The sequence below is a fragment of the Lonchura striata genome, chromosome 10 (genome assembly GCF_050655825.1).
Source record: "Lonchura striata isolate lonStrDom1 chromosome 10, ASM5065582v1, whole genome shotgun sequence".
Lineage (NCBI taxonomy): Eukaryota > Metazoa > Chordata > Aves > Passeriformes > Estrildidae > Lonchura > Lonchura striata.
The window spans coordinates 23738969-23753933 of NC_140712.1; the positions used below are offsets into that span (position 1 = coordinate 23738969).

Here is a 14965-nt window from a genome sequence, read left to right on the forward strand (position 1 = left end):
CATCTCACTTTGCTCTGTTGGAGAACTGTGTGCCCAGAGCCTCACTTTTTTCTACTTGGCGTGGTTTTTACCATTCTCTCATTTATACTAAACAAAATATTTTCCCCTTCAAGCCCAAATATTGCAAATGGGAGTCAGGAATGCAGAATATGATGTATTCCAGTTATCCAGGGCACTCATGTTTTATCTTTGATTTGTGCTGAGAGAAAGGAGATACCCAACAGCCCTTCCCTGGCAGGGAGGAGGAGGAGAAGAAGAAGTATTTTCAGCATTACAGCCCTGTGGTGAATCAGCACATGCCCAGGCTGGGTTTCCTGCTGTGGGCAGGACGTGGTGCAGAGATGGGACCCCAAAGTGCTCCTTCCTCACCTCTCCCAATTCCTGAGACAACCCAGCCACACTGCCACCAGAGCTTCCCAGCACTGGGGGAAACGGAGTGGAAGTTGTGGGGTGGGGATGGAGGAGCACAGGGCTCTGGGATGGAGGAGCAGGAGGCTCTGGAATGGAGGAGCACAGGGCTCTGGGATGGAGGAGCAGGAGGCTCTGGGATGGAGGAGCAGGAGGAGCACAGGGCTCTGGGATGGAGGAGCACAGGGCTCTGGGATGGAGGCTGGAGGAACACAGGGCTCTGGGATGGAGGAGCAGGAGGCTCTGGGATGGAGGAGAAGGAGGAGCAGGAGGCTCTGGGATGGAGGCTGGAGGAACACAGGGCTCTGGGATGGAGGAGCACAGAGCTCTGGGATGGAGGAGCAGGAGGCTCTGGGATGGAGGCAGGAGGAGCACAGGGCTCTGGAATGGAGGAGCAGGAGGCTCTGGGATGGAGGCTGGAGGAACACAGGGCTCTGGGATGGAGGAGCAGGAGGCTCTGGAATGGAGGAGCAGGAGGAGCACAGGGCTCTGGGATGGAGGAGCAGGAGGCTCTGGGATGGAGGCTGGAGGAGCACAGGGCTCTGGGATGGAGGAGCACAGGGCTCTGGAATGGAGGCTGGAGGAGCACAGGGCTCTGGGATGGAGGAGCACAGGGCTCTGGGATGGAGGCAGGAGGAGCACTGGGCTCTGGGATGGAGGAGCAGGAGGCTCTGGGATGGAGGCAGGAGGAGCACAGGGCAATGGGATGGAGGAGCAGGAGGTCTCAAACCCCTGTCCTACTTTCTGGTCGGGGTGGCCTGATTTGCACAATGGTGGCAGCTCACACCGGCTGTTTACAGAGGCAGGCAGGATGTGAGCCGCGCTGTCTCACTGCATTATCTGCTCCTGGGATATTTTTAGGCTCTTGCTTCCATGACAAAATATTCAGTGACAGTATATTTGCCCACAAGCCTTTGAAGGTCTGTTTTTGCCTCGTGGAAGAGCTGCCATTGTTTGGGATGCAGCCAGCCTTTAAGCAGCAGTGCTGTGTGTTTTGCATGTCATCTCCATAATGTTTCTAGAAACAAACTTTGGGTTGCTTTCAGTAAAGCATGGCTCTGCCTCAGAAAGGTTGAGTTTGTGGCAGGCTGGCTGCTAAACAACTTGTGGGGAGTGCTGTGAAAGCAGGGGAGGCTGTGTGTAATTAGAATAAATGAGCTGCTCTGCTCCTGCTGCCTCAGCCAGGTCCGTGCAGGGGAAGGACCTTCCCGGAGATCCCCAGGTCAGAATGGGAGCACAGATTGCTGCTGCGAGTGCTGCAGCTGAAATGGGAGTGAGTCGTGCTTGAGGAGCAGGATGGAGACTTCTGCTGTGAAGTCCTGGGCCAGAACTGTGGAACTTTCCACCAGCACTGAGAGCTAATTCCCCAAGCTCAGCATATTCAAAGGCTGGATTCAAAACTCATCTTTTCCATGAGTATTTTTTTTTTTTCTCACAAGCTCACAATGGGTAAAAATAAAATCTTAAGAACTAATCCAATTAAGCTTTTTCTTGCCGGCTGAGAAGAGAGGGAGACAGGATGAACAATGAACATTTTGTTTCTGTTTTGCAATATCTGCTCAGTGGTCAGATACAACAGAGGTGAAGGGGTCACACAACCACAGATCATTTGGAGCTGGATGTGCTGCATTACAGGTCTGGGTGGGACATTTCGGAGGGGATAGAACCAGCACAAAGGCTTGTGGCCATGGTGACTTAAAAGACTGAAGAAGACAAACCCTCTTTTTCAGGCTCATCTATAAATCAATTACCATTTGTTCCTTATTAATAATTTAGCTGCCAAGAACGTGCTTATTACTTTAGAAGAGGGGAAAAAATACAGACAGTCCCTGTACTGAGAAGCTGGCAGGCTCAGAGATGTAAGGCAGCACTCCTGGGAATATCCAGGGAAAACTGTAACCACGGGCTGTATTAATTACTTCAATAATTTTGCACTTTCTGCTCCCTGCAAACCTTTTTGTCTGCTTGCATCGTGTTGATCCTGGTTGGTGCTCTCAGTTTAATCAGCCTTCCCAAGGAAACGAGATGGTGAAGGATCATCCTCCCATCTCTTCAGGGTTGGAAGGAATTTCTACACCACTGTAATGCTGAAAGCTGCCAAAAGCAGGGAGAGGGGCCCAGGTGGGAGGGAAGGAGAAGCCAGAGGGAAGCATTTGGGGGATGCCCAGTCTGGACAAGGAGTTTGGGACAAGCTGCTGTTGGTATGAGCTCTCAAGTGTGTTATAAAAGAGGGCTGGAGTGCCTCGAGGACAAGGTTTTGAACTTCATACCTCCGAGAAGATAAGGGACAATGTGAGAGAGGAAGGGTGATTGATGGGTCAGAGTGATAATTTTAGCAGCTGTGTTTTCTGATGGGTTGGAGGAACAAGATATTTATCTGATGTGCCAGAGAGGAGGAAGAGATTAGCTGGGATGACATAAGGACAGGCAAGTTGTTTTAGTTGCTAAAAGGAAAAAGAAGGGTTAGGTCTTCACTTGCTTCAGAAGCTTGGATTTTTGGTTTTGTTTTTCCTTTGACTTTTGTATAAGAAAATGTATTGAACAGAAAATGGCTGGGAAGGCTGCTGGGGGTGGTCTGGAGCAGTGGTGTGGATGGTGAGTAGTTTCTAGGGTAAAGTTTGATGCAGTGAGTCTGGACCTGGATGGGGCTGAACCTGGGGCTTCTGGCTGCAGGTGCAGACAGTGCCTTTGCCATTCCCTAGCACTGCTGGGGCAGCACACGGAGGCACAGTACAGGTGAGGTGCAGAATCAGAGAATAACAGAAAGGTTTGGGTGGGAAGGGACCTTAAATCCCACCCCATTCCCCCCCTGCCATGGCAGGGACACCTTCCACTGCCCCAGGTGCTCCCAGCCCTGTCCAGCCTGGCCTGGGACATTCCAGGGATCCAGGGGCAGCCCCAGCTGCTCTGGGCACCTGTGCCAGGTCCTGCCCACCCTCACAGGCAGGAATTCTTTCCTTATGTCAAATCCAAATCTCTCCTCTAGCAGTTTAACCCGTTAAGGCCCGGCACAGAGCTTGAGCTCGGGGGTGTTGAATGCAGAACATGGAGCTGCCAGTGCTGTCCTGGCACAGCCCTTGGCACGGGTTGGAGTGCTGGTTTGGGATCAGCTGGCACACTGCACACTGCAGGGGCCTTCCCCTGGCAGCAGCTAGGAGTGATTGCAGCAAGTTCAGCTGGGAGAAGGATGTTGTCTGCAGAGCTGGAGGTTTGGGAATGGGATAAGGGAAGTGGGGAGAGGTTGGACTTGCTGGTGTTTAATGTCTCATTGAGAGGGGGAGGTGGATCCTGTTTCAAACAGAGCAGACTCTTAGTAAATAGGCTGAGTGCTGTGAGGGGGAGGGTGCTTGGTCACTGCCTCTGTGTGTTTTAGAGCAATCACATTTGTAGAGTTGTTTTTTTGAGGATGGAGTGGGTGTGTGGACCAAAGGCTTAGTCACGAGGGGAGGGGAAAGAAAACTGTCTTGACTTGTGAAGTCAAATATTTGTGACTTATCCCATTGTTTCCCTATCTTTGCGTAGTGTGTTTGCCCATTATTCCTTTTTGAGCATCCAGGTATTCCCAGAGCATTCCTGCTCTTTTGCATCCTTGGTTTGGGCTGTGTCCCTCACTCTCCTGCCCTGGACAGCCCAGGCAGTATTTAGGGAAGGTGTAGGTAGTGAGACATCTCCCACCAACAGGACCTGGAGGGTGCTTAAAACCCTGTGGATGATTCAATGGAAAGCCCTCTGTCCTCTGAGTCACTGCTGACCCAGGCACCCAGCAAGTGCATTTTGCTGCTCCAGAGGAGCCAGAAAAAGGCCATAATTGAGCTTTACCCCCCTGTGCCTCATCGTGTTGGTTTAGAGGAGCTGGGTGGTGGTCTGGCTCCTGTCTGCATTTCATCTGCACAGTGATTATGGCTCGCTCAGAAGTGCCCCCAGAGCTTTGGTTTGGACTGAGGGGTGGTGGTCTCATGGTGCCATCAGAGTGCTGGGATGTTGGTGTTGGCTGCCACGCAGGGCTTTGGTGTCCTTCTCATCCTGGCTGCACCCCAGAGCTGGACAAATCTATTTGTGCACTTGCAGAATGCTGAAAACACGGGAGGGTTTGAAGAACTGGGAATTGTTTTGTCTTCTCTGGATTCCCCGTCAGATCAGGGGGGATCTCTCCAAAGAACTTCCAGAGTTTTTCTCTGGCATTATTGCCCAGGAAGATGAGAGGGCTGTGTGGGGCAGAGAGGAGGAGGGCATTCCCAAACAGCATTCCCTGCCCCTCTGGGCAGTGCCAGAAGTGCCCCTGCACAGCCCAGCCCACCTCTGTGTGCCTGGCACCAGCCAAGAGGGGCCAGAAAGGAAATGAGGAAGGAAAACATCCCTTTTTTCTGCAATTCTGCTGGTTGTTTTCCATCATTTGCCTTCCTGTGTCACTGTCCCCCCAGAGCAGCTGCCTGGTGTTTGTCCCCCTGTGTCACCTTGGCCTTCCAGTGGTTGACAGAGGTTGGCTTGAAAATCAAAAGCAGCTTCAAAATGTGCTCTGGCTTTTTCAAGTACAAACTAATATTTACCTGTAAGTCTGCTTCCCTCCTCATTCCCTCTCCTTGGCAAGCTCCAGATCTGGTTTAAGCTCAGTGTTTAAGCATTTATCCAGTGAGGTTCTCAGGACATGAATATCAAATATTCTTTGGAGTTTGGAGGGGGGGAAGGGGGAGCTGGCTACAGGAAAGGTACCTGAAATGGCTCTCTGTTCCTTAAATGTGAGTTTGGATGCAGTTGATATTTTCAGCTGTTCGTAATGGACACCTCATGGAAAACTTTTGAAAAACATCTCATTTGGGAACAGTTCTGCGTCCTGTGGTGGTTGAAAGGTGACTTGTTTTCATGCTGGGTTTTTTTCTGGACTGTTCTTTAATCACTTCTTGCCTCAAGCTTTTATTACTACTGACATTTACATGAAAATAAGGTATTTGTTTATGTTGATTTTAGCCACTTGCTTTTTCCTGCTGCATTTTCTGTCACCCCAGCTGGATTTCCACGGAGCAATAGCAGTGATGAAACCCTGAGAGGAAGGTCCCTGTGCACACACACGCTGGAGATCCTGTTTGGGTGATAAGAGTGACTTAGCGTGATCCTGGTGCTTTGGAGAGCTCTTATTCATGGAGCTGCTCTCCCACACATCCTGCATTAGTCAGAGCTCAGCTTTGGAATTACACACCCAGGAGCACCAGGGCAGGGAAGAGTGAAGGACAGAGGGAAATGGGGCATCCAGACAGCAGCAAATGTGGAAAAATCACATCGTAGGCAAGCAGAGAATTCCTCGTGTCTCGCAGCATGGGGAAGATAAGATATTTCTCCCCCTCCTTTTCTCAAAGTTTTTCAAGTTTTTTTAAAACATAATCTGTAATTTAGGGAGGCAGAATTTGGCTTCCATGAATAAGATAATTATCTTGGCTGGAGGAGGTGGCTGAGGGAGTGACTTCTGCTGCGAGTGAAAACAGCCATTGCCCCTGCTCTGGAGAGTCACAGGAAGAAAGGAACCTTTCAGGTAGGCCCCATACACAGCTTCCTTTTTGCTGCTGAGAGCTTGAGGTGGGGGAAAAAAAATATTTCAGCTGAAGCTTCTTCCACCTCTCTGGTCCAGAGAACCCTTTTTTCTTATTGTAAGAATAGATCAGAATAATAACCCCAAAAAACAGCAGCACCTCCTGTCTGCCCTCAGCCTCCTCAGAGGTGCTGTAAAAGCTGATTATGAGACAGAGGAGTTTCCAAAATGCTTCCTCCAAACACAGCCAACACTGATTTCACTGGCAGTCACCAACAGAAGGGACTGTTCAATATTAACTCGGGTGAGCTTTTAATGAGCAGCTCCATCTGAAATCTGCAGCACTCCCCAAAGACATCCCATTTTTTTGGGCTGGTTTTGGGGCCGGATTGTTCCTGCGTGGCTGGTGACTCACAACGGGGCTGCTCAGAGCTGTAGAATGAGCAGAGCCTGCTTGCAGTACCCTTTTCACCTCAGCACACACCTTGTGTGGAGTCCTGCTGGAAACTCCGGGCTTTGCTTGGGTCGCTCTGTGTCATCCCGCTTAGGGGGAAGCCTGTGGGAATCGCTCCGGGATGAAGCACATGGGAAGTGATTCACCCACAAGTGATTCACTGGAGCTGGGAATGCTCCCTTGGAATACAGAGCTGGGTAAAGAATTCCTTGGGAAAAGCGCTGTGAGGAACCCAGGAGGATTTCAGTAAGCAAGCTGGGTTTTATTTCAAGGAGACCAGGTCCCCTCAGGTGTGGGACATCCCTGGGGAGGAGGCTGCAGGAAGTCTGTGGGACCAGGTCCCCTTGTTTGTGGTGTGCTGTTAATTGCTACTGGTTGTGCAAATAATTACATGTGTGAGCGGCTGCTAACCCCACTTGAAAAGCAGCAGAACGCAGATCCAGTGGGATTAAGGGAAGACTTAAAAGGCCTCTGTAATTCCAGCAGAGCACTGATCTCTGCCTTAAGTTGCTTTTGAAAACGGGAGATGGGCACTCTGGAAAATTTCACCCTGGATCTCATTATCCCTGCGGGGGAGGTCCAAACGCAGATGGGCAAACCTGCAAATAGCTGCTTTTCAAATTACAGGAAAAGCAGCAACGTTTTCACTGTATAATAAAGAAAATAACAGCAACGAACCTCGAGTAGCCTCAAACTATTCCAAACAAGATAATTGGAGGCTGGAGCACAATGTATTTTTAGCTATATCTGCTATAAAGTAAACATGTTCTTTGTCCAGGACCACCAGAAATGTTTCCATAAGAAATGCTGGCTTTGTCCCAACTTGATAGAATGCACAAACATTTGTCTGAGGAGCCAGTTCCGACTCTGGTATTTATATGAAGGTTCTGTTGAAGGCACTGGGAATTGTATATATTGTGAAGGGGAGGCCAAGGTCTTAAAACTGTCATTTTTCCCCTCTCCCTTGGATAACTCCTTTTGCTTTTGTTAGCACACACATATTTGGGGCAGCAGCTCTTGGTGTGAGGCTTCTGTCCAAGCACTGTGCAGCACATGAGTTTCTTTTTCCTTTCTTTCCTGGGTTCTCTTGCTCTGGTTTATCTGGGTTATATCAACAACTGATGCTGATTTGCAGAACTCTCTTGATTTCAGTGAAAATAGGAGCGTTTTTTTCCCCTGCAGCATCAAGAAGATGCACATAGAAACTGGATATTACTTGTAAATCAGTGTACGTACCATGGAGGCTGACAGAATAACTGAGTTTTACAGCAGCTTTTATTGCATTTTTCTTCATTAATTCAGTCCCCCTTGAAATGCTTTTGTTTTGGATGCACTCTGGGCTATAGAAGGTGATCTGAATTTCCTTGGCATTTCCATCCATCCCTTTTCTCCTCCTGGAAGTGCCCTGCCCGTGCAAGCCCACGGCCCCATCAGGATGTCTGGAGTCTCCTGGGAGAGGGGAAGTGGCTGCTTTGCTTGGATGAAAGTCTGTTGGGTTTTGGATTTCAGCTCTGGAGTTGAATACGGGATTCTGGGAAGAAATGACGAGCTCTGATAAATGACTTTTCAAAAAGGCACGTTCAGAAATCTCTCCTGTGTCCACTCCCTGCACCCTTAAGGCTCAAGCACAAATACATTTCAATGAGTCTGACACAGATTTGGGCCAATAAACTTTGCTGGAATAAATAAAAGTACCAGGAGTGCTTAGAAAAAGTGGATTTCACATTTAGAGGTACCAGGGATGCAATACCTTCAGAAACACAGCCTCAAATTCCACTTGCACCCCTTATTTTCTATGGAGAAAAGGAAGAAACATTGGAATGTATATTAGAATGTGGGTTTTTGATTAAGCCTTAATTAAGCATTAGGATACATTCTGTCTTTTCTGGGGTAGGAGGATGTGTGCTTGGGTCTCTGGGGTATCTTATTTATCTGTGCTCCTGGCTATCAGGAAGAGGAGGGGCTGAAGGAAATGGAGTGGCATAAAATTACAAAATGGCTAAAAATAGAGGAGAGGGAGCTGGGTTTGGTAGCCACCAACCAATATCCTGTAGCTGGGGCAGAAACGGAAGGGTTGTAAATAACAGAGATCTGTAAAAAATACAGGAGAAAAAATAGGTGATGATAGATGAGAAAATGAGATCTCTCCGTAGCTTTAAAGAAATCTGAATTAAACTGAGAGTGGAAGGGGGACAAGGCTCTGTGGAGCAGCAACAATGGGCAGAGAGTTTATGGTAAACCAATAAAATGTACTTATGTCTGAATGTGAAATTAGACTCTGAAAAATACGGTCTCAAGGCACCTGCTAAAGAGCTTACTGGAATCTTAATAAATGACTCATGCTGTCATAATCTGATCCTGACATCAACTCCCAGCGCTGGACTTCTGCAGCTCTGCAGAGGGGGAAGGGGAGGCTGCAAAGACTGGGATGGAAATGGGCAGGTAAAAAACCATTTACACAAGAAACATTGATAATTTTTTGCTATTATCAGCTCCTCTGCAAACCCTGAGCAAACGAGATTTGAGCGGAGGAATTCTGCAGCACCGGAAGAAAACGTGAATTTCTCTTTACCTGATGCTGTGGGTTGTTTTGTAAAGGATGTGTGGTTTCCCTCCAAATCCAAAAGAGGATTTTAGTGGGAAGGAAAAAAAAAAAAAAAAAGAGTTACCAGCAAAAAATAGGGGGGATTATTGGGAGTATTGAGGGAGAAATTCATTCTTCTCTCCTGGTCTTGCTCTGCAACAAACTTTTCTTTTGCTTTGGGAAAATCCTTTAACTCCATTCATTTCGAGGTTGTAAAAACTTTCCTCTCCGTAGACATATGCTGAAAATTACACATTTATTAATTGTTTTAATCTTTTATATATTTTAAACAGGAGTGTTAATTATTAGTTTCCTCTCTGGCAGCACATTGCAAACCTCAGTTTGACACAGGGAACTTCTTTTTCCAGACCTTGAATGACAGCCCTGTTAAAAGTGCCCCAGAAATTGGAAAATTCAGCGATGCTGAGCAAATTGAGGGGAAAGAGATGGCAAAGGATCAGCTTTGGAGTTACAAATGTGCTGTGTGGGTCATTTTTTTATTCCCTCTTGTTGGTTTGGCCGCTGTTGAGGGAAAGTTGAGATTTTATCCAAGTGCTCAGTGAAGCCCTGTGGATATGACAGAGCTCTGCACACAACAGCCAGATTCTGCTACAAGAATAAATCCTAATTTCCCTGCTGCAGCCCAGATGCGGGGCCAGTAAGGAACCACTTACCATGTTCTGTGTTCAGGAGAAAAATCACAGCCCGTGGCCACAGTTCTTGGTGAATTTTAGAGCAACAGGCAACTTATTAGTCATGGGTTTAAAAACCAACTCCTGCTCGTGGTTTTTAAAGTGAACAATTTCAATTTTTCTTCCTTTTTTTCCTTCTTTCCCTTTTTTGCACACACTGATGTTACTGCATACTTGAGTTTTTCAGGAATTTTGGTCTCTTGCAAGATTAACGACAGGGATATAAAACTGATGGGGAAGGGATTGGATCTCTAATGGAGGAAATCTGAATTTTTCCAACCTGGGCAAAACTATTTGATTGCTTAGATCACTTTCCTTAATTTGCACTCCTGGTTTATGCACCCCTGATTTCAGCTTTGTTTTTAAAGCAGGAGAATGGGTGCAAGGAAGAGTTTCAGTATCTATCTAAAGATAGCTGCAAAATGCTCAAAGAGGAACAAATAAAACAACCAAACTCTTTCAGAACGTGGGGTGGGTTTTTTGTCTTTCGCAATCCAGGTTCTTACAAATTAAATACAGTTAAAAAAAGCAACCACAAAACAAACCCAACAGAAAAACCCCAACAACAACAAACCCCAAAGAGGCAGAAAAAAAAAACCCAATCAGGCCTGGAAATCAAATTCAGATTGTGCAATGTTCTCCTGCCTAATTCAGACAGATTGTTTAAAAATAAAGCCTCAATGTTGCTGTCATTTTTTTCCCTCCCCTCCCTGTTTTTGCCATTAAATCCTCACCATTGCCCTTTGCTCTTTGAGCAGCTTTTGGCCTTGGAGAGGCAGCTTGGTGTGATAAATTTCCCTCAAAAATGGCTTTTAAGGATGGATCCATCCTAAAGGTGCTCAGCCTGAAGGGTTTTTGGTTCTCTAGGACTCCGTGCAGTGAATACTTGGCTGACAAAACAGAAATTATGCTGTTTTTTCAGGGAAAAATCAAAAAAATATCAGTAATTTCCAAAGCAATCCCGTTAAATAATATGGAATAATAAATGTTTCAAGGAAGTTGTGCAGGGAGAGCTGCTCAGCCCAGGCTGGGTCAAGGAAAGGTAAAAAGGAGGAACAATTCAGCATCCCAAGGGAAATTTGGGGTTAAATTCTGTTAATTTTAACAAAGTCTGGATGTGCTGAGCTCTGGGATGCTTTGGGATCAGCCCGTGCTGCAGAACAGGACCGGGAGAGGGAAGAAGTTGTGTGTGCCCTGGAGATCATTATGGGATGGCTGTGCACCCCTGGGGCTGCCCTGGGCAGAGCAGTGTTGGCTCCTCTCATCTCCTGCCCCATCTCAGCCACGCCAGGGGTTTGTTCCTTGGCAGAAAACACCCCTGGAGGGCTGAGGAAAATGCTCCTGGAGGGTTGGGGCAGGACAGCAGGAGGAAGTGGAGCTGCCCTGTTCCTCAGCCACATTTCAAGATGCTGTTTTGAACCTGAGGAGAGATTTCCCAACCAGAAAAACCCAAGGAACCCAGGGGGCTTTGGGGAAATATCATTCCTTTTACCTTATCTCTAATGGAGGGGAGAGGGCGAGGTTGCTGGATCTGAAAATAAACCAGGTGGCTCTGGTTGTAAAAAGTCTCTTCAGATAAGGGAATTCCATCTCTCTGTGCTGTGGGCAGAGCCTGGCCTGGGGGCAGGAAGGGCTTTTCCACCCCTGCTGGTTTTTTGGGGAATGCAGGGAGAGCCCCATCCTTGGAAATAACCCCAAAATCAAACACATTTTGTGTGAACGCCCCACCTCAGCTGCTCAGGGTCCATGTGCTGCTGGAGACTGGGAGCAGGAGTAACACTTCCCACAGCTGAGATAAGTGGAATATTCTCTCTGACTCTTCTTTTTTCTCTTTTCTCCTCGCTGGATGCAAGAAATGCTGCCAAGCAGGCAAAGGTGAGGGGGATGGAGGAGCACCCCTGGTTTCTTCCTTGTCTCTTCTCCTTTTGCTAAATTCAGTGAATATTTTCATCTGTATTTTTAAAAAAGTTTTTCTAACCTGATTAGTTCTGAGGTCACATCACTGAAGTCTTGGCTCCAGTGAAATCAACACCAGAATTCCCAGCTTGCCCAGGAGCTCAGGTGTAGCCCCTGGGGATATTCCCCAATTTTGGCTGGAATCAGTTGTGTTTTGCCTTCCTTGTTGTTGTAGCAGTGTTTGCAAAGGTGTGTGTGGTACTGAGCTCTGCCAGAGGAGCTTTTGGGAAAACTCTCTTAGGGCAGCCAAGATGAGCCCAGCCTCTTTGGGATAATTGTTTGTGTGTTTTGCTTTGGGTTCATTTTGTTTTTCTAACTCGGCTGCCAACACAAAGAACCAGGGGAAATAATTCCGAGTAAAATTTCAATTTTCTTAATTTTTCTGTCTCCTTGACAAATTAAAAAAGAGAAATATTTCATTTCAGCAAAGCCCTGAAGTGGTTCATTTGGGTCATTAGGAAAAGCAAGGGAAATGAAGGGCTGGACTTCAAAGGAAGTGCCTGGGGGCAGCTCCCATTCATCCAGGATGGAGGAGACCCTGCTCCAGCTTTTTCCTCTGCTGCAGAGGAGTTGAAAGCTCTTGTCCTGCTTCCTGGGAAGGTTTGCTAGGAAGAGGCTGTTATGAGTTGGGGATGGGATTAGGTGAAAAAATAAGCTGGACGAGACACAGGGTAGATGTAAAAAATAAAAATAAGCAATGCTGTAAAAAAACCTCTTTATTTGCTTTCAAGCTGCAACTTGGAAAATGAAGCTGGAAGTCTTGGTTGTTTGTAAGATTTGTGAACTTTATATAGACATAGTAGATAAATGTGCATAAATGATATCTATATTGATTTTGTCACAATGAAAATTCATCTGTGCTTTAAAAGTCCAGGTTTATTAAGAGACATTTTAAGATGTAACACCTTTCCAAGCACAGCAGAGATGGCTCAGACCTGTGCAAACCCTGCTTGTTTAGGATGTGTCAATGTTTTGAGTATCACTGAATTGTCATGTCCTTACTGGCTGTAGCTTTTGTCTCTGCCTCCTAATCAACCATAAAATAGTAAAGAAACAATTTGAAAATCCAGATATCCAAGAGTAAATCCAGAGCAGAGCTGTTGCATGAAATAAATGTTTTTTGTTGAGGATAATTCATCCAGTGCCTAAAGGGGCTCCAGGAGAGCTGGGGAGGGATTTGGGATGAGGGATGGAGGGACAGGACACAGGGAATAGCTTCAGACTGAATGAGGGTGGGGTTAGCTGGGATAGTGAGGAGGAATTGTTCCCTGGGAGGGGCTGGGCTGCAATTCCCAGAGCAGCTGGGGCTGCCCCTGGATCCCTGGCAGTGCCCAAGGCCAGGCTGGACAGGGCTGGGAGCACCTGGGACAGGGGAAGGTGTCCCTGCCATGGCAGGGGTGGCACTGGATGGGCTTTAAGATCCCTTCCAACCCCAAGCAGGCTGGGATTCCAGGATTTTACTGCTTTTGGAGGGAAATCCTTGCCCTGAGGATGGGCACCAGCAGCTCCCTGGCAGCACTGGGTGTTGGTGACCGTGCCGGGTGTTGGTGATTGTACTGGGCATTAGTGACCATGTTGCGTGTTGGTTGTTGGCCATGCTGGGTGTTGGTTGGTGACCGTGCTGGGTGTTGGTTGGTGACCATGCCAGGTGTTCGTTGGTGACCATGCCGGGTTTTTGTTGGTGACCATGCCAGGTGTTGGTTGGTGACCATGCCGGGTGTTTGTTGGTGACCGTGCTGGATGTTGGTGACCATGCCAGGTGTTGGTTGGTGACCATACTGGGTGTTTGTTGGTTGATCATGCCAGGCGCTGGTTGGTGACCATGCCAGGCGTTGGTTGGTGACCATGCCAGGCGCTGGTTGGTGACCATGCCGGGCATTGGTTGGTGACCATGCCGGGCGTTGGTTGTTAACCATGCCAGGCGTTGGTTGGTGACCATGCCGGGCTAGAACCAGCCCCGTGCTGTTAACCCTGGGCTCAGCACCTCTGTGTGCTCCTCCGCAGGTCCCTGGATGGGCGGCTGCAGGTGTCCCACAGGAAGGGGCTCCCCCACGTCATCTACTGCCGCCTGTGGCGCTGGCCCGACCTGCACAGCCACCACGAGCTGCGCGCCATGGAGATGTGCGAGTTCGCCTTCAACATGAAGAAGGACGAAGTCTGTGTCAACCCCTACCACTACCAGAGAGTGGAGACCCCAGGTACCACCACAGCCCTGCCCTCCCCAGCCTCTCCTGCAGCAGGAGGCATCTCCAGGGACATTCCCAGGAGATCCCTGCCATCCCCAGCCTCTCCTGGAGTAGGAGACATCTCCAGTGGCATTCCTAGGAGATCCCTGCTCAGTCTCTCCTGCAGCAGGAGGCATCTCTGAGGGCATTCCCAGGCACACAGTGGGTCTGTTATTGGTGATAATCCCTTACTCTGTGGAGTAGGATAATTTATGAACCTGCACTCAGGGGGGAAATTTGGTTGGGAATTGATGAAATCCAAGTGAGCAGGTTCCCAGTGTGCACAGAAGGAACCGTAGCAGTGTTCTGTGCATCCCTCTCTGCTGGGGTTAAATTAAGGATAAACTGCTGAGCTGGGTCTAAGAACAGCTCCCAGCTTCCTGTTCTGGAGTCTCCTCCTGCCTCTGGAACAGACTTTGATCTGGAGCTGCAGGAGCTTCTGCTGCGTGTCAGCACAGATCTGCAGAGCCAGGCAGGATGTTTATGCTAATCCCACCTGCCTGCCCCATCCTATGGGAAACTCATTCCTTGGGAACCGTGGGGTGCACCCTCTCTTAAATGGTATTTCAAGCAGAGCTGAAAGGGGGCAGAGAGACCAGATGTGCTCAGATAAGCCCTATCCCATTCCCAGCTGGGAATAAACAGCATCCTCACCTGCTGCTGTTATTCCAGAGACAAACTTCAAATCCTGTCCCTTAACGAGCCCCTGTCTTTAAAGCTGTTACTCCAAAGTGGTTTCTGCTCGTTTCCTGCTGTTTCACTCCCTTCATTCCATGGCTGTTGCCTGTTCTCCCTCCCCAGTGCTGCCTCCGGTGCTGGTGCCTCGGCACACGGAGATTCCGGCCGAATTCCCGCCCCTGGATGACTACAGCCACTCCATCCCAGAGAACACTAACTTCCCTGCAGGTATCGAGCCCCAGAGCAACTACATTCCAGGTACCTTGTGTCTTCCATCCAGGGAGCAGAGGGAAGGGGCAGGGAGCGCAGGGAATCCTGCCTGGGCATCCCAAACTGGGAATCTTCCTTCCCAGCCTTCCTCTGGAGCTGCAGAGTGCAGAAATAGCTGGGAGTTGTAAATGTGGGACACTCAGCGTGTTCGTGGCTTTGTTTTGTTTGGGTTTAAAG

General features: G+C 48.4%; 1 protein-coding gene across 5 annotated transcripts in view; it reads left to right on the forward strand.

The window, feature by feature from the left end:
- Nucleotides 1-14965, forward strand: part of SMAD3 (SMAD family member 3) — a 75572-nt gene that overhangs the window by 41146 nt on the left and 19461 nt on the right. For 3 of the 5 annotated variants that reach the window (XM_085589032.1, XM_085589029.1, XM_021552621.4), the window contains 2 exons: nucleotides 13620-13813; nucleotides 14642-14776. In XM_085589032.1, coding sequence (XP_085445158.1) covers nucleotides 13729-13813; nucleotides 14642-14776 — 220 coding nt within the window. In that variant the 5' untranslated portion in view covers nucleotides 13620-13728. The remainder of the gene's footprint in view (nucleotides 1-13619; nucleotides 13814-14641; nucleotides 14777-14965) is intronic. The other 2 variants (XM_085589030.1, XM_085589031.1) reach the window with 1 other exon arrangement.